The sequence below is a fragment of the Podarcis melisellensis genome, assembly GCF_964234715.1.
Source record: "Podarcis melisellensis genome assembly, chromosome: 12".
Lineage (NCBI taxonomy): Eukaryota > Metazoa > Chordata > Lepidosauria > Squamata > Lacertidae > Podarcis > Podarcis melisellensis.
This window is the reverse complement of record NC_138544.1, coordinates 38787004-38812365: the sequence shown is the minus strand read 5'-3', so window position 1 is coordinate 38812365 and position 25362 is coordinate 38787004. Positions and strand designations below refer to the sequence as shown.

The 25362-nt window shown below is 43.7% G+C and overlaps 1 protein-coding gene across 1 annotated transcript in view; it reads left to right on the top strand.

The window, feature by feature from the left end:
* Nucleotides 1–25362, top strand: part of LOC309353195 (uncharacterized protein C10orf67 homolog, mitochondrial) — a 48411-nt gene that overhangs the window by 3686 nt on the left and 19363 nt on the right. Inside the window, exons 3-9 of the mRNA XM_081882460.1 lie at nucleotides 643–786; nucleotides 2182–2256; nucleotides 3138–3287; nucleotides 12963–13104; nucleotides 14937–14995; nucleotides 16693–16764; nucleotides 20252–20323. Of these exons, the coding sequence (XP_081738586.1) occupies nucleotides 643–786; nucleotides 2182–2256; nucleotides 3138–3287; nucleotides 12963–13104; nucleotides 14937–14995; nucleotides 16693–16764; nucleotides 20252–20323 (714 nt within the window). The remainder of the gene's footprint in view (nucleotides 1–642; nucleotides 787–2181; nucleotides 2257–3137; nucleotides 3288–12962; nucleotides 13105–14936; nucleotides 14996–16692; nucleotides 16765–20251; nucleotides 20324–25362) is intronic.

The window sequence follows — 25362 nt, the reverse complement described above, 5'->3', positions numbered from 1 at the left end:
ACAGCCATTTTTAACCATTCTAATTTAACATCTGCATTCATTCTTACTTCAGAAATCTTGGCTTTTTTCCCCATTCCTTTCATTGTCAAAGTCCTTATTGCCACTATTATCAACTGTAGATAGCATATGCAGGAGGAAAGTGAGATCAAACTGTTTATGAGGCATGTGTGTGCAAGCCATGGGGAAGCTAGGCTCATCCGTGTAATGCTAAGCTTTAAAACCCGTAATGCTGAGCTGTAGCTTAGCACAGGTGTAAGAAACCTCTGGTCTCCTCCAGATGTTGCAGGACTACAGTTCACATCATCCCTGACCGTCATCCATGCTGCCTGGGATTGATGGGAGTTGTAGTCCAACAATATCAGGGTGCCCCAGGCTCCCTATCCCTGGTTTTCGCTGCTCTGTCCAAACTAACCCACTGAAACAGGTATGCAATTATGGCAGGTGTCTGGGTATGGCTGTATTGGGTTAAGATGCCCCTTCCCAGGCCAACTTCATTGAGATCACACACAGACTGGCACAGACTGTGTGTGGTGCTGTTCATTTAGTGTGCTGAAACAGCTTGTCTGGTAGCTCCATTCTGTTCAACAGCCACATAATAAATCGTTTTGAATGAGCGTGCCATTAATCCTTTTTTATTTTCAGTTCACAGACAGGCTCTACAATGATTTTGCTATGTACCGAAAGATCCTTAAAGCGCAGTATGAGGAAAGAATACAGGAAGAGGCAACCAAGCTCTGGCTAGCCATAAATGACAGGCTAAAATACATTGATGACTTTTACAAGCAGGTACAGGGCAACTTTCCTCATTCCGCTTTAAGCATCCAAGTGCTGAAGTGTAAAGCCTCAAAGCGTAATCTGTGTGAAGGTTTTGTGTTTGTTTGCTATTTGGTTAAAGCAGTGTGAGTGTGTGTGTGTGTGTGTGTGTGTGTGTGAGAGAGAGAGAGAGAGAGAGAGAGAGAATGAATATATCATATGCTGGCAGTTAGCAGTGCAATACAGAAAGCACATTAAGTGGTTTACCCTGTAATTCCCTCGCTGTGCTATAAAGCACTATAGAACTCAGCCTAAGAACCAGCCCCAAACTGGAGCACTTTTTTGTTGTTGGCAGGGTGGTGAGAGAGAGATTGTTGAAAGGGTCTCCCTTACTTTTCCTTTCCTCTCTTTTTAAAACAAGTGATTATGTTTATATGTTTTTGTTTTTTTAAAAATCAGCCTTTCAGTTTGGGCATGTGTTACAGCAATTGTCAGCACAATCCGCTGTTCACTGCTTAATCAAAAATAAACATGAGCTGAGTTCCATAAGGCGTAGCCTCAGGTTAGTATCCGTAAGGTGGCTCTGCGCCATTATTCTGCAATGTTCCAATTGCATTCAGAACAGTGGGATATACACTACGGATATGATCCAGGGATTGATTGTGCTGAGCCCCAGCAGAGCCAGCACAGGCAGCTGAGCCCTGGAAAGCCCTGGGCATGGTCTGATATCTGCAGGGTTCATGTGCAGTCAATGCTGACACAGCAGGGGACCGGACAGAACTGCCGCCTGGTCCCTCCCTGACCAGAGAACAGGATGCTGTGGGCTTGTGGCTCCACCTAAAGGCAATCCATTGTAACTGCTTCTACTGTACCAGTCACAACCTTTCTCCATAACTTGTGTGCTTGGGTGTTGCAAGGGCTAAAGGTGTTGGAAGAGGCAAAAACACACTTGAGGATTGTACCTTTGCTCCAAAGAGCAAAGATAATGATGGAATTGTTTTCTTTCCTTCCTTCCTTCCACATTCTCTCCTTCCTTCTTGTTGCATTTCTGTCTCACCTTTTTCTCCAAGGAGCTCAAGGTGGTGTACACAGACCCCCCCCCCTTTTAAGCCCCACAATAACCCTGCAAGGTAGTTTAAGGCTGAGAGGTAGTGACTGGCCCAAGGTCACCCAGTGAGCTTCATGGCTGAGCAGGAATTTGAACCCTGATCTACCATGTCCTAGTCTGTGCCACTGTGCCACACTAGCTTGAATACGTCTTTTTTATTTTGAAATTTACAATAGGGCAGCTGCTTTTTTACAGGGACTAACCAAAACGTCCTAAGAAAGGCACTGCCCAACAGTGGACTTTGAAGCATTTCCTTACGGGCTTTGCCTTTTACCGTTTCGATAATCCGCAAAAAGTTAAATCTCGCCCTTCAATTACAGAAAGAGAAGAAAATGCGATATAGCTACCAGCAACAACTATGTGATGCACTTGCAATTCTCAAAACAAACTATACGGTGAGTTTTTGAATTATTGCTACTGTGTATATTTTATTTATCTGACACAGCGCAGGGTGCAGCACACCCTGGTTTGCTTGGTTAAGGAATTCAGAGTTGGAATGCCCCAGCTAAAAACCTGGCCCCATGAGCCAGGGCACAAAAAAGCAGGGTCTTAGGGTCAGGTGCAAATGTCATACAAGCAGATGTGGTATCCTTGTGCAGGCTTTGGGATTCACCCCTGCTCCCGGCTGAGCTGTTCGTAAATAGCAGAAACAGCTACTGGTACTGGAATGCAGGTGCTCCCCACCTATCCCTTTCACCCATCTGATCATAGCTGGTCATATAGTTGTAGAGTTGGACCAAATAGATAATCTAATCTGCAATGCAGGAATCTTTCGCCCCACCTGGGGCTCGAACCCACGACCCTGAGAGTCTCATGCTCTATCAACTGAACTATCCGTCCAGACACATCCCTCCCTTCCCCCACACCCTTCCTCTGTTACCCCTAACTACTGAAAGAAAGCAAGAAGTTAGCTTTTGTAGGTAGCTGGCATACACTGTGTGCCCAGGTAGATTATGGTGTCCATTCCCCTGTTCTCCTCCCAAAACTGCCATTCCCAAGCTCTCTGTGAAGAATCTGGGAATCGTAGCTCTGGGAGGGGAATTGTGGAACAGCCTACTGATAATGCTCAGCACCCTAAACTACAGCTCCCAGGATTCTTTGGGGGAAGCCATGGCTGTTTAAAGTGGCACCATAGCGCTCTAAACCTAGGGTGAGGATGTAGCCAAAGTCAGGCATGATTTAGTGTTACAAAAACCAATCCAGCTGTTGCTGCTGTGCCTTCTGACTGCGATCAAGTGCTTTGTGTCTCTCATTAATGCTCCTCTTTCCTTGGCAGAAATATTTCTTACTTGACCCATCCGAAGAAGGTGGAGAAACCGTACTTTCAAAGTTACAGATACTGAGGGGCAAGCTTGAGGAGCAGGCTGCCACAATTGAAAATTTGGAGGCAGAGGTAACAAGGCTTAAACAAATGTCCCCTGAAAAGGTAGGTAGTTTTCCAAAGCCTTTAGCACATGGATGTGGGCTTCCAAACACTGTTGTTATTGTTTGTTGCATTTATATCTCACCTTTTCCTCCAAGGAGGTCAAAGTGGCTTACCGGGTTTCCCCCTCCTCATTTAATCCCCACTGCAACCCCGTAAGGTAAATTAGACTTAATGGCCCCAAGTCACCCAGTGAGCTTCATGGCCAAGTGGGGATTTGAACCCTGGTCTCCCAGGTCCTTGTCATATCAGTCTGCCTCAGGACACCCATTCAGATCCCCATAGGAAGCTGCACTTAATGCAGAATGCTGCAGTACAATTGCTGACAGAAGTGAGGCCTTGTCAGTATACAACATTTGTGCTCAGAGATCTGCACTGGTTGATTTACTACCGAGCCAAGTCCAAGATGTTCTTCGTATATACAGCGGTACCTCAGGTTACATACGCTTCGGGTTACATACGCTTCAGGTTACAGACTCTGCTAACCCAGAAATAGTACCTCGGGTTAAGAACTTTGCTTCAGGATGAGAACAGAAATCGTGCAGAGATAGCAGGAGGCCCCATTAGCTAAAGTGTTGCTTCAGGTTAAGAACAGTTTCAGGTTAAGAACGGACCTCCGGAACAAATTAAGTACTTAACCCAAGGTACCACTGTAAAGCCCTTAACAACTTGGGACCAATTTACCCATGTGTGCCCACTCAACCACTGATGGGCAGAATTGGCACCACAACAGGGACCACATAATACCCGTTCCACATTTTTAAGGACTGTCATTTAGTGTGACAGTGTGGGAATGTTGTGGATAGTAGGAGAGGATATATTGATTCAATATTATCCTTCCTCACTCACGCTAGTGAGCTAGTAACAGAGCACATTCCCCTGCACAGTGCTGGAAGCAAGTTGATGGATTTGTTAGAATCGTTTGAATTGAGCAATCCAGTCTGGCTTGTTCCTGGTAAATTTCCCCTTTAGTTCCCTCTTAAAAACAAGGATGACACAACAGTCTTCTTTTAAAAGTAATGATAAAGTTTACTTACATTCAGTTCACAGTATTGTCCTGAAGGCAGGCTTTAATCTTGTAGTCATAGTTGCAGTTGTAGAGAAAAGAAGTCTGAGGTAGGCCTCACACTTTCTATCTTGCGGCTTCCATCCTCTGTAAGGATGAGCCATGTGTTGCTGGCTAAGAGCCGGCAGAGGAGTCTGAAAGGTGAAATGGGAAGAAGGCAAAAAAGAGTCAAAATAGGAAGATGGCTGCTTGACTGGCCCTTTTATAGGGTCTGCTAGGGCCCTGCCCATCTACCTGGTCACACACAGGGGAGGAGGCTCCAGAGCAGGTTTGAGAGGAAGTCCTACCTGTCCGGAGCAACATTCCCCTGCGTGTCCACTCTAGGAAACAGGAAATGTTGTATTTGACTGCTACAATGAATGATACATCCCACAGGCAGCACCCAGTGCTGGATTACCAAATAGGCAGAGTAGGCCTTGGTCTGTGGGCCCTACACCTTCTAGGGGCCCCACAACAATGGATCAAAATAATATTGATTTGATCTTGAAATAAAATTACAATCAAGCTTTCTTAGTTCAGTGTGAGGGGGGCCCTGAGATTTTTGACTGCCATGGAACTCCCAGCCTATTGAGAGCAATGCTCCGCTGAACTCCTTTCGGCACCTGCTAAAAACCTCTTTGTTGAGACTAGCCTACCCAGATGCTTAGAAAGTTAAGGTAATTTTAATCTTAGTATTTCAACTCTTGTATGTTTCAAGGTATGGTTGCAGGTTTTTCTTGATTTCATTGTTTTATCTTTTTGTAAACCGCTTTGAGGTTGTTGTGTTTTTAAAAAAGCAGTGTATAAATTGTATGAAATAAATATAATAAAAATAAATAGGAGTAGCTGTTAAACATTTTTAGTGTAGAAAGGCAAATGTATTTCCCTCTAGGACTGTGAGTTGCTACAGGGAGAGCATTGCATAGTCTGTTCTTATGTTATACTGATGATACTCCATTATGGAATGTCTTTGGACTGGGTTGTCTGCATGGTGGATTGGGTCTCAGTCCTGTTTCTAAACGATAGATGATTAAATAGCAAATGTACCCTAAATTCCATCAAAGAACTCCACAAGTCATACTGGGGTTTAAAGAGAAAGTTTTTAATCACTGTCTTATAACATACAGTTTTGCAGTGGGTAAATTACAGCATGAAGTTATCAACTCAGAAACTACTTAGGGTAATAAAGCTTTGAAGTCTCCAAAACGATGTACATTCATATTTCGCATCTATCTTCTAAGCCAGGCAAGGTTTACCTTTCCAGCACTGCAGAAGCAAGTCCCCGCGCTGTGCCAGTTTAGCTCAGCGCACAGGGACTCACCAAATGGGTGGCTCAGTTCAGGGACATCTCGTGGGCCTGTTAAACGACCCCCATGGGCTGCTTGTGGTCCATGGGCCTTAGGTTGCCGACCTCTGTTCTAAGCAAAAAAGAACTGTTGCTGTGGGCAGATGGTAGGGAGAGCCTCACCACAAAGCCTTCCTTCTGTGACAAATAGCTGCAGAATGCTGCAAAAAACCCTCCCTTTGCTCATTTTGATAGTGTCCTTGCTGCAGCAAGGCTAATTGTTTTATTTACAGTTCTTATTTATGACAGATGGTGGCGCTAGAGCTATAGATTCACCATGCAAAGCCCACAAAACTGAAGCTACAGCACAACTAGATTTTAGAGAACTGTCTCCTACAAACAGACCACATTTGATTGTAAAACATTTTTTTTTCAATCTGTGTAAATAATAGTTCACAAATAGTTGCTGTTGTTAATTATGATGGTGCTGGTGACAAGCATTGTTATCAGTATTATTATTATTATTATTATTATTATTATTATTATTATTGATATCCCCTTCATCTCCTCCCACCACTGCCCCCATATACTCTCACTCTGCAGCAGATGGGGGTGTGTGGAGCACTGCTGTAGAGAGGGGGATCAGTTTTGCTATATAGTGGAATCATAGAATTGTAGAGTTGGAAGGGACCACAAGGGTCATCCAGTCCTACCCCCTGCAACACAGGAATCTTTTGCCCAACGTGGGACTTGAACCCACAACCCTGAGATTAAGTGTCTCACGCTAGTAGTAGCAATAATAATCTATATGCTTCTTTTTAGCCCAAGGGCCCCCAAAGTAATATGCAGCGGAATTCAAGGCAGTAAGATAACAAGATAAAATTAATTTCAGTTATGATCCTTGTGGCTCACAGCACAGTGAGCTGTTGATACTTGAGTTCTGCCACAGCTAAGGAGCTAGCCTTTTAAGCCTCTTAAGTCCTGAAACAGTTCTTTAAAAGATCCTTTGAAACCGTGGATTTACTGTGTAACCACATAGAGTGGAACGATGTCTCAGGGGACTTTTGACTAATCGTTTCTTTGTACTCTGTGATGTTTATTAACACCCTCTGGCAGATCCTTAACTGGAGAAATCCTAGAGGGTTTGGGGAAGTATTTTGGGGAGTTAAATAAAACAAAAAGGAATCGTGTCAAGTCCAATGAAGCAACTAAGTAAGAACAGTTTTCTGAAACCCATGGCTTATACCGATGGTGGGGACTCACTTTAAATTGCCTGTTATGAGCCCATGTGCTTTTGGAGGGTTATATACCAATTTTAGCTTCAATAATTGATGCCGCTTCCTAATTAATTGTAATTATTTCTAAAGAAGAACAGCTGCAGATTAATATAATGGATGACTTCTCACATCTCTGCATTTTGGCCACTGATTCCCATAAACCTGAATGGTTGTCAAGTGCTTGATCACTGTGATCATCACCTACTCCTGTACTTACATGATCAAAAAAATTTTTCTTTGAGCTTTTTTATTTTGTGTAAATGCCCAGAGAATTTACACAAATGGATAGTATACAGTACCATCCAGAGATGGACAATATACAGATGATGGTGGTGGTGGCTGTGGCGATGATGATGGTGACTTTTTATTGTAAACTGTGTTTTATTATCTGTGCCCAGAGAACTTGGATAGCATACAGATGATGAAGATAAAAATATAACCTTGAAACAGTCCCTTTGATTTCAATAGGATTAACTCGACAGCAAAACTCTGTGTACAGCAATATATGTATATCCTACTTCACATCCCAGCCCTAAACATATTTTACTTGGAGTTAGTCCCATTTTGTTCAGTAGCACTTCCTTCTAAGCAAGTGTGTTTGTATTTTAACCTAACTTACTCAGATTCTCCTACAAATTATTCAACTTGTTCAGTTCTGGTTTGCAACCAGTTAAGTCAATGCAGCCACTTCACAACATGGGAGAGAACTGTAAACCATTCCATGGTCTGGGCTGATTATAATGACAACATATGCCAGACACAGCAGCATTCTGAGTCAGCGTTCGACACCCAGTTGTGTTCTGATAGAAACACCTTGTGGCTGAGGCAGCCATGTGAGTCGCCCTGGGAAATTATTTGAGAGGATGAGTAGGAATCCCCATATGTCATAAACTGGGCAGATGAAGAGGAATGGTGGAGACCACCTCCCCAGGGGCCTTCCAAAGAGGAGGAGGAGATAGTATAGATCTGGAGGGCACAGATCACACCCTAGGAGAAGAAGAGGGAAGAAGTTGGGAAATAATGGAATACGAGGAGCAGGAACCAAGTAGCGTAGAACAGGCAGAGCCTGAGCAGCAGCTGACTGACACACTGTCACTTGAGAGTACAGTGGTACCTCAGGTTACAGACGCTTCAGGTTACAGACTCTGCTAACCCAGAAATAGTACCTCGGGTTAAAAATATTGCTTCAGGATGAGAACAGAAATTGTGCAGCGGCAGCAGGAGGCCCCATTAGCTAAAGTGGTACCTCAGGTTAAGAACAGTTTCGGGTTAAGAACAGACCTCCAGAACAAATTAAGTTCTTAACCCAAGGTACCACTGTATCCCAGAACCTGTTCGTTCCCCAAAAACCAAGTTGAAAATAGCAGAGAAGAGGGCTCAAAGGTTGGTGGTACTTAACAGCCGCCGTAGGAGGTAGGAGGAGTCTGAGGAATAGGAAGTGCAGAGAAGAGGAGGTGGAGCTTCACTCGAGGCAACGTCAGATAATGAACGGTGTGGATGGAATTTTGCCCTGGTAATTCTAATAATAAAAAGGAACTGAAAAGCTCGATTTTCCCCGTCTCTCTGCTTTACTGGGCAGGCAGCCAGTAGCCACCCTGACACCAGGGATAGCAATAAAATTAATTGATTAATCAAATTAATCAAATAAACCAGACTCTTTGAAAAGTTGGTGCTGCACAGAGCACAAGTCCGAGTGCAAGGGACAGCCACCCACTTTCACCTGCACTTGAATCTGGAGGCCAGCCTCAGCTTGGTGGCAAAGTTGCACCGCTAGATTGTAAGCAAGCTTAATATTTTGTGATGGGGCTTTGCATAAGTATAGGGAAGTGGGGCCCTACCGCCGGGCCTGCCCCCAAAGTTGTGTCCCTTCTTCCAGCTCCAACCAGTTCCTTCTTGCATGGCTGATCTCTGGTGCATACCTTGGCTGCATGAAGGTTCCCATCTTACATGTGCGGCATGCATAGCCAGGGGTGGGGTGGGGGAGCTTCGTTGCCAGATGTGACCCGACTCATCCTTTGACGCATCTTGTGAACACTCCTGGTTGCACAGGGCTTCCGACTGCATAGAGGAACTCTCACAAGTACAGGTAGTAAACCATGCAGACCTTCCCTCAAGGCATAGAGGCCAGGGGTGATGGATCAGGGGGACAGGTAGGTCAGTGAGGTGGAGCTGGTGAACACCATCCGGCTTGCCTTTACTCCAATGGTGCCGACGGCTGCTGGCTCGCCCACCAGGAAATCAGATGCAGAGAAAGAGAGAGCTTTTCGGTTCTTTTATTTCTAGAGGATCTCAAGAAGACACAGGAAGAGCACCTTACTCTAAAGCCCATGTTCCTCATAGCAAAGCTCCACCCCCCTCTGGTCGTTAATTCCTATCAATCAGACTCCTCCTGCTGCTAACAGCAGGTACTGAGTGCAAACTTCCTTTGGACTCTCTGTTCAGTGATTCGCACAGAGCAGGGTCAGCAAACTTTTTCAGCAGGGGGCCGGTCCACTGTCCCTCAGACCTTGTGGGGGGAGCCAGACTATATTTTTTGGAGGGAGGAATGAACGAATTTCTATGCCCCACAAATAACCCAGAGATGCATTTTAAATAAAAGGACACATTCTACACATTCCAGGACTGTCCACGGGCCGGATTTAGAAGGTGATTGGGCCGGATCTGGCCCCCAGGCCTTAGTTTGCCTACCCATGGCATAAAACGTCTGCTTCTCGGAGAGGAAGAGGATCTGGTAAACTATCAGAGACAGTGTGTCACTTGGCTGCTGCACAGATTCTAACACGGTTGACTCGTGCCTCTGTTCAATGCTACCTTGCTCCTGTTTTTCATCACTCATTATTTCCCAACTTCCTTCTTCTGTGTGACCTGTCTCAAACCACAAGTCTAGGTCTATACTCTCTGCCCCTTCCTCCTCTCTGGAAGGTTCCAGGGTTCCTCCACCAGTCCTCCTCACCTGCCCAGTCCCTGGCAGATGGAGCCATTTCATGCAATACACACATGGAAGGGGCGGGCAGGAGGGAGGGAGACAGGCCAAAATCTGTGACTTGAGCACAGCCAGGCCTTTCCCTTCATACACAATGGATGCCGGTTGAATGCATGTTTTACCTGATCCAGCACAACAAGCAAACAGGGAGGTGGTTCTGCTCCACCAACTTAGGGCATCTGCAGCCAACCAACTGAAGTTCCCCCCTCCCCCCCAAGAGATCAAGCTGCTAGAATTTTATCTAGTGGAGAGAGGGTGGACAGTAGCAGTTTTAATGAAAAAGAGAGTTCTTCCTCCCCAAATCCTCAAGGGCTCGCAATCTAGCTAGCTAACATGAACACCAATCAGGCACAAAGGAGGACAAAGAAACAAAGGAGTTGGGACTTTTTAGTAGTGAAGAGTAAGTGAAGGGCCTCTGTGGATGCTCTCTGTATAATAGTGCAACAAACACACAGCTGTTGTACATCATTACTTTTTTTTAATGTCCTGAGATGGCAGAAGAAACCGAGAGCAGGGGGAAATACCAAGAAAATGTGCAGAAGGAATATGTTTCCCGGGGACAGAGTTGCTGTTGCATGTTGATCATTTTTTCCTAGCGTTCAAATACTTTGTTGCTGAAAAACACAGCTCTCCCACTGATCACCATTTAGTGCACCTCTTGCAATAATTTGCAAAGTTTGGTTCAGAGAGTTTGCCACAGATACTTGTCCTGTGGCTGGAATGTTCATTCCCCCTCTTCTGTTCTGAAGTAAACCTCTTCTGTTGATGGCAGAGGATGTTGTTGTTGCTGCTGCTGCTGCTGCTGTCATGAATTCAGATTATACAGGGCAGTTTTTAAAAATGCAGGTGATTTACTACATAGCTAAACATCACAACAATATTTTTTTAAGGTCCATTCTCAAAATGTATTGCAAAAATATTGCCAGCAGCTCAGAAACATCACTAATATATGAGCCCATAAGAACCAGCTCATCATATTTCAGCAAATTCCCTGGGAAAAGATGAAAGTCCTGGTGCTAAAGTAATATTAATGTTAGCATCTGGCAGGCCTTGCATGGGACAGCATTCCCTACATGAGGGACAACTGAAATGGCCTTCTCCATTGTTGCCACCTTCCAAAATTCCCATGTAAGAGGCCACCTGAAGAACATACTCAGGTGCCAATCTTAAGGTCCAGGAATATCCATGTCAAAAGATGCATTTCATCGAGTATTTGCGTCCCAAGTTTGAATATTGTTTAATAATATTTTAGCCTTATTTGAAGGATGGGATTGGCTTAGGCCCTCCTCTTTCTAACTCTCCCTCTCTCTTAGCTCTTCTTCATGTACCAATGCCAACTCGGTTTAATTCAACATGAAGTGAGGCAAGACATTTCAGAATATAATTATCTGAGAAAAACAATTGGGGAAAATTCACCTCTCCCTTCAGAAATATTCAGCAACATTTCTTCCCAACCACACCACAGTTTTTCTGCCCTAAATAGAACAGATGGGGGGCATTTCCCCTTAGCTCTGAACTGGGCTATGAATTGTACTTATAGCAAGCACAAAGGTTGGAAAACGATAGAAATTATTACATTTTAAAAATAGCACCCTTCTGTAAAGAAGCATCTCCTGTTTTGTCTCACAGCAACCCTGTGGGGTAGATTTGGCTGAGAGAGGGTGACTAAGTCTAAAGTCACCCAGAGGGGTTCATGACAGAGTAGATATTTGAACCCAGATCTCTGTGGTCCCAGCCCAGCACTCAAGGCACTTAGAATGGAGGGGGGCAGGCTTGGAAACCATCAAGATAAATCACATTTCGGTATAAATATGTTCCAGGCATTGTCTGCTAGTTTTCTTTCTTCTATATCTTCAGATGATCTTAAAAGGGGAAACCTGCTTTCAAAACTAATCAAAAATACATGTTTCCTTTAAATAATTACTAGCCATCCTGTTAACTAGCTTTGGGACTTTTTTCCGATAAGAATATCAGAAATCCACATGATGTTCTAGTGGCCATTGCAAAGTCGCGTTTCAACTTTCTTCTGAGAGCTTTTTTCCATCTTGTTGAAAAGAAATATGCGGCAGTAAAAATCTCGACAGCCATTTGACAATCTATGCAAATGTGTTAAATAGCTTTGAAGCAGACAAGAAGAAAGGGTGGCTCTCCCAATAAGCTTGGATGCATACGAAGTCCTTTCCATAATGAACGTGGCAAGATTTTAACAAAGGGCATGCATAATAAAAATGTAAATGAGTTTGCTTTACCAAAAGTATAACTTTAAAGTCTTTTGTTGCGTGCTGTCCTGGAACTTTCCTACAAGGTTATCACTGTTCGCATGGAGATTTAAACCAGAGTCTTCAATGGCATTTAAAAAAAAAAAAAGGAAACCCTTGGACGGCCTATGTGTGACGTGCATGCAAAGTTATCTTAATGTTCAGAATATGAATTGCCTCTGGGTGGCTCCGGCATGAAGCAGAAAAACCAACTGTGTTGGTATCAGGCTGCCTGATGGACTCCATGTGGCTCCCAGCCTGGAAATTTCACCGATTTGACGTCTGATGTGCTCCTCATGGCAATGGCAGTGCTGTCACTGAGAAACGGCACAAAAGCGACAAGCCCCCCCCCCCTTTCTCCTTAGCCGCGCACTTTGCAACCCCCTGGAGTTGCCTGCCCATGGCTTCTCTTGCCTGCCTAGTTACGGACAGCACTTCATAAGCACAGAGAGAAGTGTGGGTGGATAGGCCCCAGCTGCCTTCCTGGATGCAGGCCCCACAATAAATTGGCCTGAATGATGAGGGCAAACAAACAGTATGATATGCATTATTCCTGTCAGTAACGTGTCCCCATGTGTTACAGTCTTTGTATGTAGGGTTCCGCAGCCTTTCTTCCGGAAAGTTCTATTTAGTCCCCTTAGTTCCCCCTCCCATTCATATTATAACTAATATGACAGGATTCAGAAAAACGATATGATCGCTTGCATTGTATAATTACTGTGTGTGCCCCCACCCCCAGCCCGGCGGCATACTTACATGGTGTGTTTGTGGTGGTGTTTTTCCTCTTACGCCTCACGGTTTTGAGAACAGGCGGCTTCTTAATCTTTCAGGTCGTACATGATTTAATGATTGAAAAAGAGTTGCTTCAGCAAGCAAACTCGGAGTTGAAAGGAGAAAACGATATCCTGCTTGACAAGCTTAAACGCCTTCAAGAAGTTGTAAAACTCAAAGTGAAAGAAATGACTAATTTAGGTAAACTTTCCTTATAGAACAAGAAACTGATTTTATTTTATTTTATTGAAATTTTGTGGGAATTATTCGGAGCCTAAATTGAGCCAATAAGCATAGTGTGGTAATTATTGTTTTTTCCCCATTTTCTCTGTAATTTGAGGTGGTCTTGAACACTTTCAGAAGTAGTAGAAAGTAACCTTGTTTCAGTGTATGTTTTCCTTGTATTTACCAATGGGGGGGGGAGGGAGAGAAAGGTTTGTTATTTACACAAATGTTGAGACTTCTTATATTTACAGTTCCAAATGCTTATGTTGTACAATACTGTGAAAGAATTTTCTCCAAAGTTGTCATTTTAACAAATACCTATTCTTCTAATAAACCAATAGCTCATACCTGCTCCTATGTAGTACCCATATGACGATGAAGTGAAAGAAGAAATCCATTTTAGTGAGTGAGGTGTATAATAGACATTACAATACATCTCCTGCGGGGTGATATGCTATGTTTTGCTAGTTATTTCAAGGCAGAGCTGATGTCCCAGAGCCTTAATTAGTTATATGTTTTACCAATTCCTCTTTTAGAAAAGGCTTGAATTTATGACATCTTAAAATGTGTGCATATTTCTTTTTTATTTCATAAAATTTATATTCCGCTTGAGTATTTAAAAAACCCATCAGAATATAAATACGCAAGTGCTAACATGCTTTTTATTGTTGCATGCTGGAAATTCAGAAATGTCTGAGTATAGAAGGTGGTTTTTTTTTAACCTTTTCTATAAAAAATAAAATAAAATATATTGCCTTCTGGTCTTCTAGGGCAGGGGTCAACAACTTTTTCCAGCCGTGGGCCGGTCCACTGTCCCTCAGACCATGTGGTGGGCCAGACTATATTTTGAAAGGGAAAAAATGAACAAATTCCTACGCCCCACAAATAACCCAGAGATGCATTTTAAATAAAAGCACACATTCTACTCATGTGAAAACATGCTGATTCCTGGACCATCCGCGGGCCAGATTGAGAAGGTGACTGGGCCGCATCTAGCTTCCGGGCCTTAGGTTGCCTACCCCTGTTCTAGGGGCTCCCAATGCAGCTAGCATGCTTTACGGTGGTAAAGTGCATATATATATATATATGTAAAAACATCCATCCTAACAATACAAATGAAGTCATTACAACAGCGTTAATGGAATTAAGGGGGATAAAAGCATCAGTGCTGTTGGACAAGAATAAAGCATGAAGCCAGAATTATACTCAGTGCTTTTTTTTTCTTAAAAAATGTTTAGGGGTACTTTCATTTTGACTCAAGAAAATCACCATTTTATAGATCAAACTGAGACAGTAAATGGACAAAAGTACAAAGATTCACAAAATGTTTAGGGATATGCGTACCCTTGCATCTCCCCAGAAAAAAGCACTGATTATACTGATGTAATTTCATCACCTCACATTATGGTGTCTTCTCCCCACCCCCCACCCACAACGCTGCCCAATGCTCAGAACCTTGGTCTGAGCAATAAAGAACCACCTGCTAAAGCACTTTGTATTAGCTGTGACTAACAGCAAGGATGGGCAAGGCTAGTATTAATGAAAAGCAATGGGCGTTCAGACACACTTGGCTCTTGAACTTATTTCTCCCTCTCGCTTCTCTGGCCAGCCAGCTGAACAGCGGGGAGAAGGGCTGCGAATGTCAAGGGCAGTTGTGAAGGTCACCGGTCTGCCACTGCCTCCATCCACCCTGCATTCCAGTGGGCTCACAGACTGACCTGTAGTGCACAATATGAATCTCTTTAAATAGCCATGTAATTTCATGGTCTGCTTTATCCCACCACCCCTTTTTTTCCTGCTTCTTTCAGAGTCTGAAATAAAACATATGCAGGACAAAAGGCAAAACGATATCAAGACAATCGAGAAGGTACTGTATTCCTTTATTTATTTATTTTGTTGACAGTGATGGATTAACTCATAGAAAGATGCAAGAGCCTGGGAGTCATTCGCCCCCATATAGCCAAAAGGCTGTTCAAAGGCTGGCCATCCTCCTGCCCCAGCTTTTGAGCTATGTTTTATATTAGCCCCCTTATTGTTCGGAGATCAAACAAGCTGGTGTTCTTCCTTTTAAAAGATGCAGCTATTGAGGGGCTTGAACTGGGAAATCTCAGCGTCCCAAAGCTGGAAGTTACCTGGGTCAGGTGTGCAAGGGAACAAGCTTGTGAAATTTCAGTGCAGTACCTGCCGTTAGCAGAGACAGTGTGAAAAATGTGGATTTGACATGTCTAATATCATTCTGTCCAACAGCAAACTCAGGCTGCTGAGTGTCTGTTGTGAAAGTGAAATGGCTCCACCACAAAATAACAGGATGGTTTTTAAAAACTTCATAGGAATGCAGTTTGTAAATCAAATGAAAAATAATGTTTTAAAGTCCCTCAAAAGGCCTGACAAGCACCTGTGTAGTCTCAGAACTTACAAAACGTTGATACTAGCTGGGCCTACAGAGTGGGGAGAACACAGAGGGTAGGGAACCTTTTTGAGCCATAGGGCTGCATTCGCTTGTAGGGAACTTTGCGGAAGACAGAGATTTCCCCTTTCCCATGGGCTTCCTTTCGCTGCTGTACCAGTTACACTGGCTGCCTGACTATTTCCATTAGTAAACATGAAGGTTTACTAATCTTAGACAACACTTTGATTTTGGTGGGTCTACAAAAGCATGTTGAGTTATAAAGCCTTACGCAGCTCAGGAACTCAGTACCTTAAGGACTGCCTCTACCCATAATAACCAACCTGGACCCTGCTCTTGTCATCCAAGGCTCTTCTCTACGTCCCCTCTCCTTGAGAGGTTCAGAGGGTGGCAACACGAGAACGGGCCTGTTTTGTGATGGCCCCTCCATCTGTGGAATGGTCTCCCCAAAGAGGCCATCATTACATGTCTTCAGGCACCAGGCAAAAACATTCCTGTTACCCGGGCCTTTGGCCATCAAATAATCTATGGTCTGTTAACACTGTGTGGCGGGGGGACTGTTAGTATGACTATTTCATTATTATGCTGTCTATTATTATGCTTTGTTTTATGTTTTCATTATTATTCTCCATAAAATATGTTTTTAATGTTGTACACCGTCATGGGTTCTTTTGATAAATGGCAGTATATAAATCAAATATAAAATAAAATAAGCTCCACCCCCACCCCACGTCCTTCATTATTATTTGCGCTCATGGTGGTATATGTGATCCCACTTTCAATATTGTCTGCTCCTGCAGAAGTTTTGGGGATGGACATGCTGCTTAATTTCCTCTCAGTGCATGTCCCATAGATTCCTGCTGAAATCCTCTAACTTTTAAACCACAAATGTTACAAGGTGTTTTGTTTTGTCCTCATTTTTTTGTACTCCTCCAGATGGCTATAATGTGGTAACATTGGGGAAGCATCACAAAAAAAATAAAGCAGAATGATGACATGTGGATGATACAGTATGAATCCATCTCTAATGCGCTATTATTGAATACACCTGTGGCGGGGGATAGGGCGGGACACCAGTCTAGAGGAGCTCTTTGGATGCAGCTCACAGTGGTACCCTCTTATAATCTGAAACCTCACAGTCATGTTTTACATTTTAGCTTCAGAACGCTCAAGAAATCATAAAACTGGAACTTGACAGGGAGAAGCAGAGAGTTCTAGCTAAAGCTCTGGTAAGTTCATAGACAAAAATATCAAGCTACTAAACATCATGTTTGCTGGGTCTTGTTCAGATATTGCATTATAGCCCCTTGTGCATTTTTCCTCATCTTTCCCTTCCCAGTAAAATGGCTGGAAGGACTGAGCTGGTGTCCCAACGTGAAATGGAGAATTCATTCATAAATTTAGGTCAAGCTCCATTGTGACCTCTCAAGCTTATTGGCATTATTATTTAACAAAATGTGATTCCCTGCCTTCTCAGCCACCTTAAAAATGGGAGCAGAGATGGTGTGTGATCCTGAAGTTTAAAATTCCGTTCTGAATATGTACATGTTCCGTTCTGAATATGTACATGAGTATCAGATTACAATCCCTTAACTGTTTATTTTGCGTCTTTCTTCAGCTCTTGAAGACAAATCCAAGGGTGGCACTAGAGTTTGAACTTGGAAATTAGAATTCTACTCTATGCCAGATTTAATTACAGTATCCTAATCTTCAGTTGGCAAGGTGATGTACCTTGCCAACAAAGGTCTGTATAGTTAAAGCCATGGTTTTCCCAGTAGTGATGTATGGAAGTGAGAGCTGGACCATAAAGAAGGCTGATCGCTGAAGAATTGATGCTTTTGAATTATGGTGCTGGAGGAGACTCTTGAGAGTCCCATGGACTGCAAGAAGATCAAACGTATCCATTCTTCAGGAAATCAGCCCTGAGTGCTCACTGGAAGGACAGATCGTGAAGCTGAGGCTCCAATACTTTGGCCACCTCATGAGAAGAGAAGACTCCCTGGAAAAGACCCTGATGTTGGGGACGACAGAGGACGAGATGGTTAGACGGTGTTCTCGAAGCTACAAACATGAGTCTGACCAAACTGCGGGAGGCAGTGGAAGACAGGACTGCCTGGCGTGCTCTGGTCCATGGGTCACGAAGAGTCGGACATGACTAAACGACTAAACAACAACAATCTTCAGTTCAGAAAATCAAATTGTGACATATTCTGCATTTTTTATCTTCTCCTTTAAAATATGAGTGAGGGGTTCAAGTTGGTATTTAAATGTGAAATACATAATTACATTCATCATTAATGTACATATGGAGTCTCATTGTGATATCTGAGTGTCCAAGGGTATTCTATCCCAGTAGTCCCAGCCAGGGAACAAAGTTCTAGCCCAAATGGGGCTATGTAGTAGGCACAGAGTCCAGAGACACCACGTTACGTGTCAGTAGTACCAGTTCAGGATCCATGATCAAAGTCTGGACAAGCTAAGGCCAGGTTCCAGCAAAGCAAGGTCAGACAAAGTAGAGAAGAGACACAGCAAGCAAAGTCAAGCAACTGAGATGACAAGGTCCAAAAGTCAAATAAGTAAGGTAGGCAGCACCATGGATAGCTCCAAGTGGCTCCTAGGCTTAGGCAAGGCAGGCTTGAGCGTCGCTCCAGACACCAGTGAACCTAGACTGAGTTTTAAACAGGACTGCAGCTTCTTCTCAGCACCCAACTCTTTTAGAAGCCATTGACACCTGTGGCCTGGAGGGGAGGCCAGAGTTCTACTACGGCCTCTGGGGAGAGCTATGAAATCTCTTTCGGCCAAAGAGACAGTGTCATTGTGGACACCTCCAATGCTGAGGAGGCAAGACAATCAAAGGTTGGTTCAGAGGGCAAATCCTTTTCCTCATCTAAGATGAGGCCTCTGAATCCATGTCCTCTTCCCTCAAGGATGGGGAGTCATTGCCTCTGGGCATAGCAAAGGGAGAGATTGTGTTCCAATCTGTTTTATATCTAACCTGGTCCTCTGGAGAGCTATGGCGCCACCTGGGCAGGACGTAAGTGCAGAAGTTTGAGACCCCACTCAGCAGAATGCGCAGGAGGACCTCCACACCGAAAACTGGCTTGCTGCATTACCACATTTGGAAGTGAGCGATGTAACGCACGGTGCCATCTAAAGAGCCTAGAATTACCTAAATGAACTGCTGCTTGTAAATAGTTTGCACATAACACTTGGCCAAACCAGGGCTTAGCATGAATGAGCAATGTGCAGGTTGATCCAATGGAGCTGAATGTTGGAACAGTCAGGACAAACAAAAGAAAGAACTTATTTACATATTGCCTAGTTACACCATGGATTGTGCTCCCGTAAGAGGCAGTGACGGCCACCATCTTGGATGGCTTTATATGAGGTTTGTTTGTTTGTTTGTTTGTTTGTTATACCACCCTTCATCCAAAGATCTCTGAGATTATACGAACTGATAGGGGATATGGCTATGAATGATTACTATCCCTGACAAATGTGTTCTTCCTCCAGTGTCAGTGTGCTTCTGAATGCCAGTTGCTGGAGGGAAGAATTCTGTTGTGCTCAGCTCTCGCTTCCCATAGTTCTCTGGTTGGCTGCTTTGAGAAAAGGGTGCTGGACTAGATGGGTCTCCAGTCTGATTCAGCAGGCTCTTCTTATGTTCTTAGCCAGGTTCCCAGATCAAAGGTGGCATCCGATGTGCTCCTCCCCCAGTCCTGCTGCTGCCCTGCTACTGTGGTTTGGCTTAGCGTTATAGCTGAACCTGGACTCTGTTGACTGGACTCTGTTATTCTTGAGCACAAATCACCCCATTCATGAGATAAGCCAACAGGTGCAAGGTCAGCCAAGCCAGTTGCTATGACAATGGCCCAGTGCCAACTATATAAATGATTAAGGCATGTCACTCAGTGAGTCAAAGTCTGCATTACATCTTGAATTGCTGAAGCAACAGAATTTATATTGGTGTGTGTGTGTATCTGCATAGCCTACAAGCTGAATGTATATATCAACATCTGGAACTGTATTACTGAAGCCTTTTCTTCGGTAGCAGCAAACTATTTGGGACCTTAAGATGCCTCTGTGTGGTGACTGGAATTGGGTGACAACTTGTGGGTGTCTCACTCCAGCACAGTAGCGGCAGAACCTGGGGTGGAGTGTAGCAGCCACAATTTTCACTCCACAAACCTGCCTGCAGAGAGTGGGAACCCATTCAATGTGGTTCTCATTTAAAGGCAAACTTACCAAATTTTCACTTTTTAAAAACGGTAAGTGAATTGAAAAAGAGCTATCCTTCAAAATTCACACGTCTGAATATTGCTGTCCAGTTCTCTGGCCAAGTAATGTGTGCAAAAATTGCCTATACAAGGGTAAACTGTGCATGCAAATGCATATATTAGTGAAAATAACATACACAAATGCAGAGGAGATTGTTTTGCAAAATGTGTAAATTGGGAGAAATTGGACACAAGAATATGTATAGTAGGAGAAATTCACACAAGAATGTGGACTACTTTTCAGGCAGAATCTCTTTAAAAATTTGCAAACTGATGTAGAAATGTGGAGAAATGAACTTTTGATTGGAAGAATGAGAACCTGAAAGAAACCAAATTGGACATATTCGTCCATCGCCAAGCTTTCCATTCTAGTTCTTGAACTTTTATAAACAATTTATTCCCGCAACCATGTTGAATTTTCTTTTGTCTTTGTATTTTTAAGGAAGTGAAAGAAGCACAAGAAGCTGTAAAAATGGCAGAGGCCGCTGCTGCAGCCACTGCTGCTGTACCAAAGGTGATTTTTACTTTATTTGTTGTTTATATTCTTATTACCTAATGATATGGGATGTACCTGATATACATTGTATGGTATGCTTGACTTTTGGGCTGGGAGATGGAGGTGGAGAGAGGATTGGAATGGATATTGCCTAAAAGCACATGCCAGTCAGGCTGGAATCTTCGCACACACAAATAGAACACCCTGCAACCAACCATAATAATAATAATAATAATAATAATAATAATAATAATAATAAATTTTATTTATATCCCGCCCTCCACAGCCGAAGCCTGGGGAGGCTGATCTCTCGCTGTGCCAGAAAAAATAAAACACCTATCCACACGACACTGATTAAAACAGCTCCACTCATATACCATGTAAAGAATGAAAGTTTAAAGTCTCCCTCACCTCCTCCGCTTTCCGCCCTCCTATTTTTCTCTTTCTCTGTTTTCTCCTCTTTTTCTCCCTCAGCCCCACATTGCCTGCAACAAAAAATGTCTCAAAATGACTGTAAATGACATGTATGAAGGATTCTGTGATTTGAAAATAGAGACACTGAATGTGCTTTTGTTACTTATGGAAAATCTTACAATAAAATGTGTGTGTGTGTTGTGATAGAAGTTGTTGGAGAAAGCCTGCTCTCTGAGGGTTGCTCTTCTCCTCAGCCGCCTCCGCTGTTGCTGCTTTGCAAATGGCACCGCCCACAGCCTGCCTTGTGGCAATTCACTCGTGGCCCATTTCAGTCAAAGTCTTGGTTGCCTGCCTCAGTGGCAGCAATTCAACCTAACACGGTGGGACGCAGAGCTGCATAAGGGGCGGCCAGACAGCAGGGGCGCCTTCCCCGCAATGGCGGGCAAACTTGGAGAGAAGGGAAAGGAAGGGACAAAAAGGATGGAGACAGAGGGATCTTCCACACGAGGAAGGGGAAAGCGAGGCGAGTCTCCTTCTTCAGTTAATTGGTCTGCCTGGTGAATGCATTTCTCAGCAGGGATGAGGAGCCGAAGGACCCCAGTGTGCGCACTTCTTCTCTTGCCCTTGGTTCCCTCTGCAGATGAGACACGCTTGCCAGCCCAGAGCTAAAGACTTTTGAGGCACAAGACTCCCTGGAAGCCCCACCCTCTGAACTTGACAACCTCAATGTTGTTTATTAGGGTTGTTTATTAGGTGGCAAGGGAAAGGCGCTAGCACAAGTAACATTTCAACCATGTTTTTTCATGAATGGGAGGTGGCCCCGTTGTCCCTTACTGGTGTCATGCCCCCCCCCCTGCTGTGTCGCCACATCCTCCTTTCCTTGCAGTGAGACGCTCTGGGCAACGCCCAGTGCTTTCCCACATTCCTCTTCCTCCCTCTTTTCTCAGTGGGCAGCTGTGGTGGCAGCGCCCTTCCTCTCCCTCCCTCACAACTGGCAGAGGGGCAGGGCATGCACAAGTGTCTCTTTGTAGCCATGAGAAGGAGGAGGAGGCACCGCCCCCGCCCCAAAGGCCCGGCCTAGGCACAGTTTGCCTCCCTGTGACTTCAGCCTTGATGAGGGAGCCTGTTGTCAGGGCGTCTGGTTGTGTGCCCTCAGAAATTTGCGAGGCCTCACCACCACTATGCCACTGCTTTTAGATTTTTAAAGTGAGAGGTTCTTGCTTAATTGTTCATCTTCTCAAACTCTAGTGAGGTTTCCAAAGATAGTTTTGTACACAAGACATGTTTCTTTCAATTGACCTAGTATAAAACAAATATCTCCATGAGATCATGTGACTCAGAGCCTTATCTGTTGAGGTCTCTGTTCCCTGGATGTTCTCAGCAGTGCTTAACTTAAAAGGTGGGTGCAGTGGGTGCCTTTTAAATAACAAAATGTTACTTTTATATTCCTTCACAAAAGACAGGGTGAATTTAGAGCTGATAAACACTGACTAAAGGTTATTGTTACCTTACATCTTCCTCAAACTTCAAATAGTGGCACTCAGCAAGCCAAGTACTCAAAAGTTAACATCTAAATTCATTTATAAATCTCCCTGGCTCTTTGAAGCTGTATTGCCCGCAAAAGGTATTTGACTTCCTTTATTAATCAAACTGATATTTGGGGAAGTGTGACATTCAGTGGGAAAGCCGCACATGCTGAGATTAGCTGATTCTAAAAACTGTTCCAGAAGAAAGGACAGAAATATGACTAGTTAATTATAATGTGCAAATAGTTTCAAAATATCTGTAGTTTGTACTGATAAATATAAAATGCAGTGTGTTATCAAGCTTTCTGTTTGCTGTGCTTTAGGAGGCAAGCTAGTAACCCCATGCATCAGTGTCATTAATCCCTTAAAAACTATTCCCCAATAAATTAACCTGCAGGATCACCAGCTGATAAAGTATAAAGCCCACTGAAAGTAATATGGCTTAGGTGAGTCTTAACTCACTCACTGCATGGATTTCAGTAGGGCTTAAGCATCACTAACTTTCCCTGGATAGGGGCCAAAGGGTTAATTTGGGGGGGCAATCTACGTGATTAATATTTTTAGACCAACCAACAGAGCAAAGAGATGGTAGTGACAGCTGGAAACTTGAAAGTGTGTCTCATCCGTAACTAGGGGTGTAGGAAAGCAGAAATTTCTGTTCCAACATGTATTTGCCACAATTGGCAGTTTCCATTGGGATTATGGGAATTGTAGTTCAACAACACTGAGGGGGGCACCATGTTGGCTACCCCTGCAATAAGGAGAGTTTAAAAAGCGGAACATTGTGGCCAGGATCCGAAGGTCAGTAAGCTGAAGGGTTTATATTTCTCAAACAGCTCCACCATGCCACATGGCAAAGCTCATATTGTTAAGAAATGTTGATGTATATTTTATTACCTTATTATTTATTTTATTTATATTCCACCTTTATCTCCCAACCATGTCAAGGTGGTGTACATGGTTCTTCTCATTCGCCCCATTTCACCCCCTTACAACAACCCTGTTGAGGTGGTTTAAGCTAAGAGATGGTGACTGTCCTAAGGTCACCCAGTGAGCGTCACGGCTGAGTAGGGATTCGAACTCTGGTCTCTCAGGTCATAGTCCAACACTCTAACCATTACACCAAAACTGCTTAGAGTTTCTGATGTTTCAACGGTATATAAATCCTGGTAAATAAATCAATAAGAATAAATAGTAAACTAAAAAAAAAGTTTCTTATATGATATGAGAGAGGAGTTCAAGAGGGCTGCTGTTTAAAGGAACTGGGAATCAAAAAAGCCTACTGGGCATGACCAAACCATTTGGGTGCTCCTAAAATAGCTTTTTTGGATCCTAGCCATCCTGTTGGCATTTTTTTGTATTTATGCATGTATATATTATTACATATATCCCACCTTTTATATCCCCTAAGGAGCTCAAGGTGGAATACATGGTCCTCCTGCTCCTCAATTAAACGTCACTTGACCCTGGGAGGTAGATTAATCAGAGGGACAGTGACTGGCCCAAGGCCACCCAGTGAGGGACTTCCGGGTTGACGCGATCGGTTTAATGGCGGATTCCCTCCGAGCTCCGGAGGGAATCGGCTCCATCGAGGACGGGTCTTGCCGCGCCGGCGACGCGGGGGCCCTTAGAAACCACAGGTGCGGATACCTGTGGACCTGGTGACTCGGTGGGCACCTTAAGCGCCCTCCTTGACAGTCGAAGAGCCTTTTTAAAGGCTGCGGAGAAGGTCTGAGGAGTGGCGCGGTGCTGAGAGTAGACTGCTATCTCAGTGGAGCGAAGCCGCAAGCCATTGCCGGAGAGCGTCAACTTTCTTCCTGACATTCGGACTGAAACAAACACCCTTGTGAGTAAAACGAAATTTGGATTTTAAAAGAAATTAACTTCTTTAATTTGGCGAATGGGGGGGCTGTGTCAAAAGGAAGTCCGCACCCCCCCCCCTGCATGCACGATCTGAAGCAAGGAGCGAAAGCCTAAGATCGGATTAAAAAGATCTTCTTTTTGTCTTTTGGGACTGATAAAAGATTCCATCGATTTGTGAAAACAAGGGGTTTTTTTTGTCTTTTTAAGTTGTGCTGGAGGAAGAGGTGTATTTGGGAAAATTTTTGGGAACCCCCACCCGGGATCCGGGAGTGTTCCGCATTAGCCTAGCCTGAAAGAAAGGGAGTTTGACAGCTGTCATCTGAGCTGTCAAACAGCGGAATCAAGACAAGAACTGTATCTTTATATCTCTCTGATCCAAAGGTGTTACATTTAACCAGAAGTGGCTGGAAATTAAGTAACAACAAGTAATAATAAAGTAATAGACTGTTGGTAAAGGGGAAAAAATGGCAATCCCCCTAGGGGAAACCAGAGACATTACAATGGCTGCAGAAGGAAAATTACAAGCGGAAATAGAGAGAGCCCTTTTTCTCGTGGGAACTCTACAAGAGCAAGAGATAGCTATGGACAAACAGCTTACGGCTTTGATTTCAAAAATAAGCAACTCTGCTGATGGAACTGAGGATTTGACCTTGAAAGATTCTGCAGCTGAACTGGAAAAAGTTTCTTTGAAGTTGGAGGACAAGGAGTCTGGAGGGCAAAAAGTACAGGAACAGGACTTCATGCAGCAAGGGGACAGAGAAGTTTATTGGATTATGGATTTTGAAAAGAGAAAAGTAAAGGAGGAAGTTTTTGGACACTATAGATGGGAAGCTGAAATAAGGAAGAAATATAACTGGGACTTCCTCCTCTTTTCTGGCATTGGTGAACGTGATTTAAGGGAACATCTGGCAGAACCCCTGCAGCAAGTCTTTTCAACTAGGATTGATTGGAGAGAAGGCGAAGAGACTGCATTAGACATCCCTCGAGACTTGAAGATCAACAAGAAGGACTATCAACAAAACAGGCAGAGAGAGACTCAAATGGTGTTAGAGGCCTCAGATGTGAGGAATCCGGGTTAGGAGTTTTATAAGAGGGCAGATATCTAGGAAGGGACAGATATCCGGACAAGGAGGGAGGGGGAAAATAGAAAGTTTTAAAACTAGTTTATGATTTTTGGGTTTTATAATTTTGATTTATATTTTAATATGAAAATGGGGAAATTTATGGTATAAGAACCTCGATCGATCTTAGAAA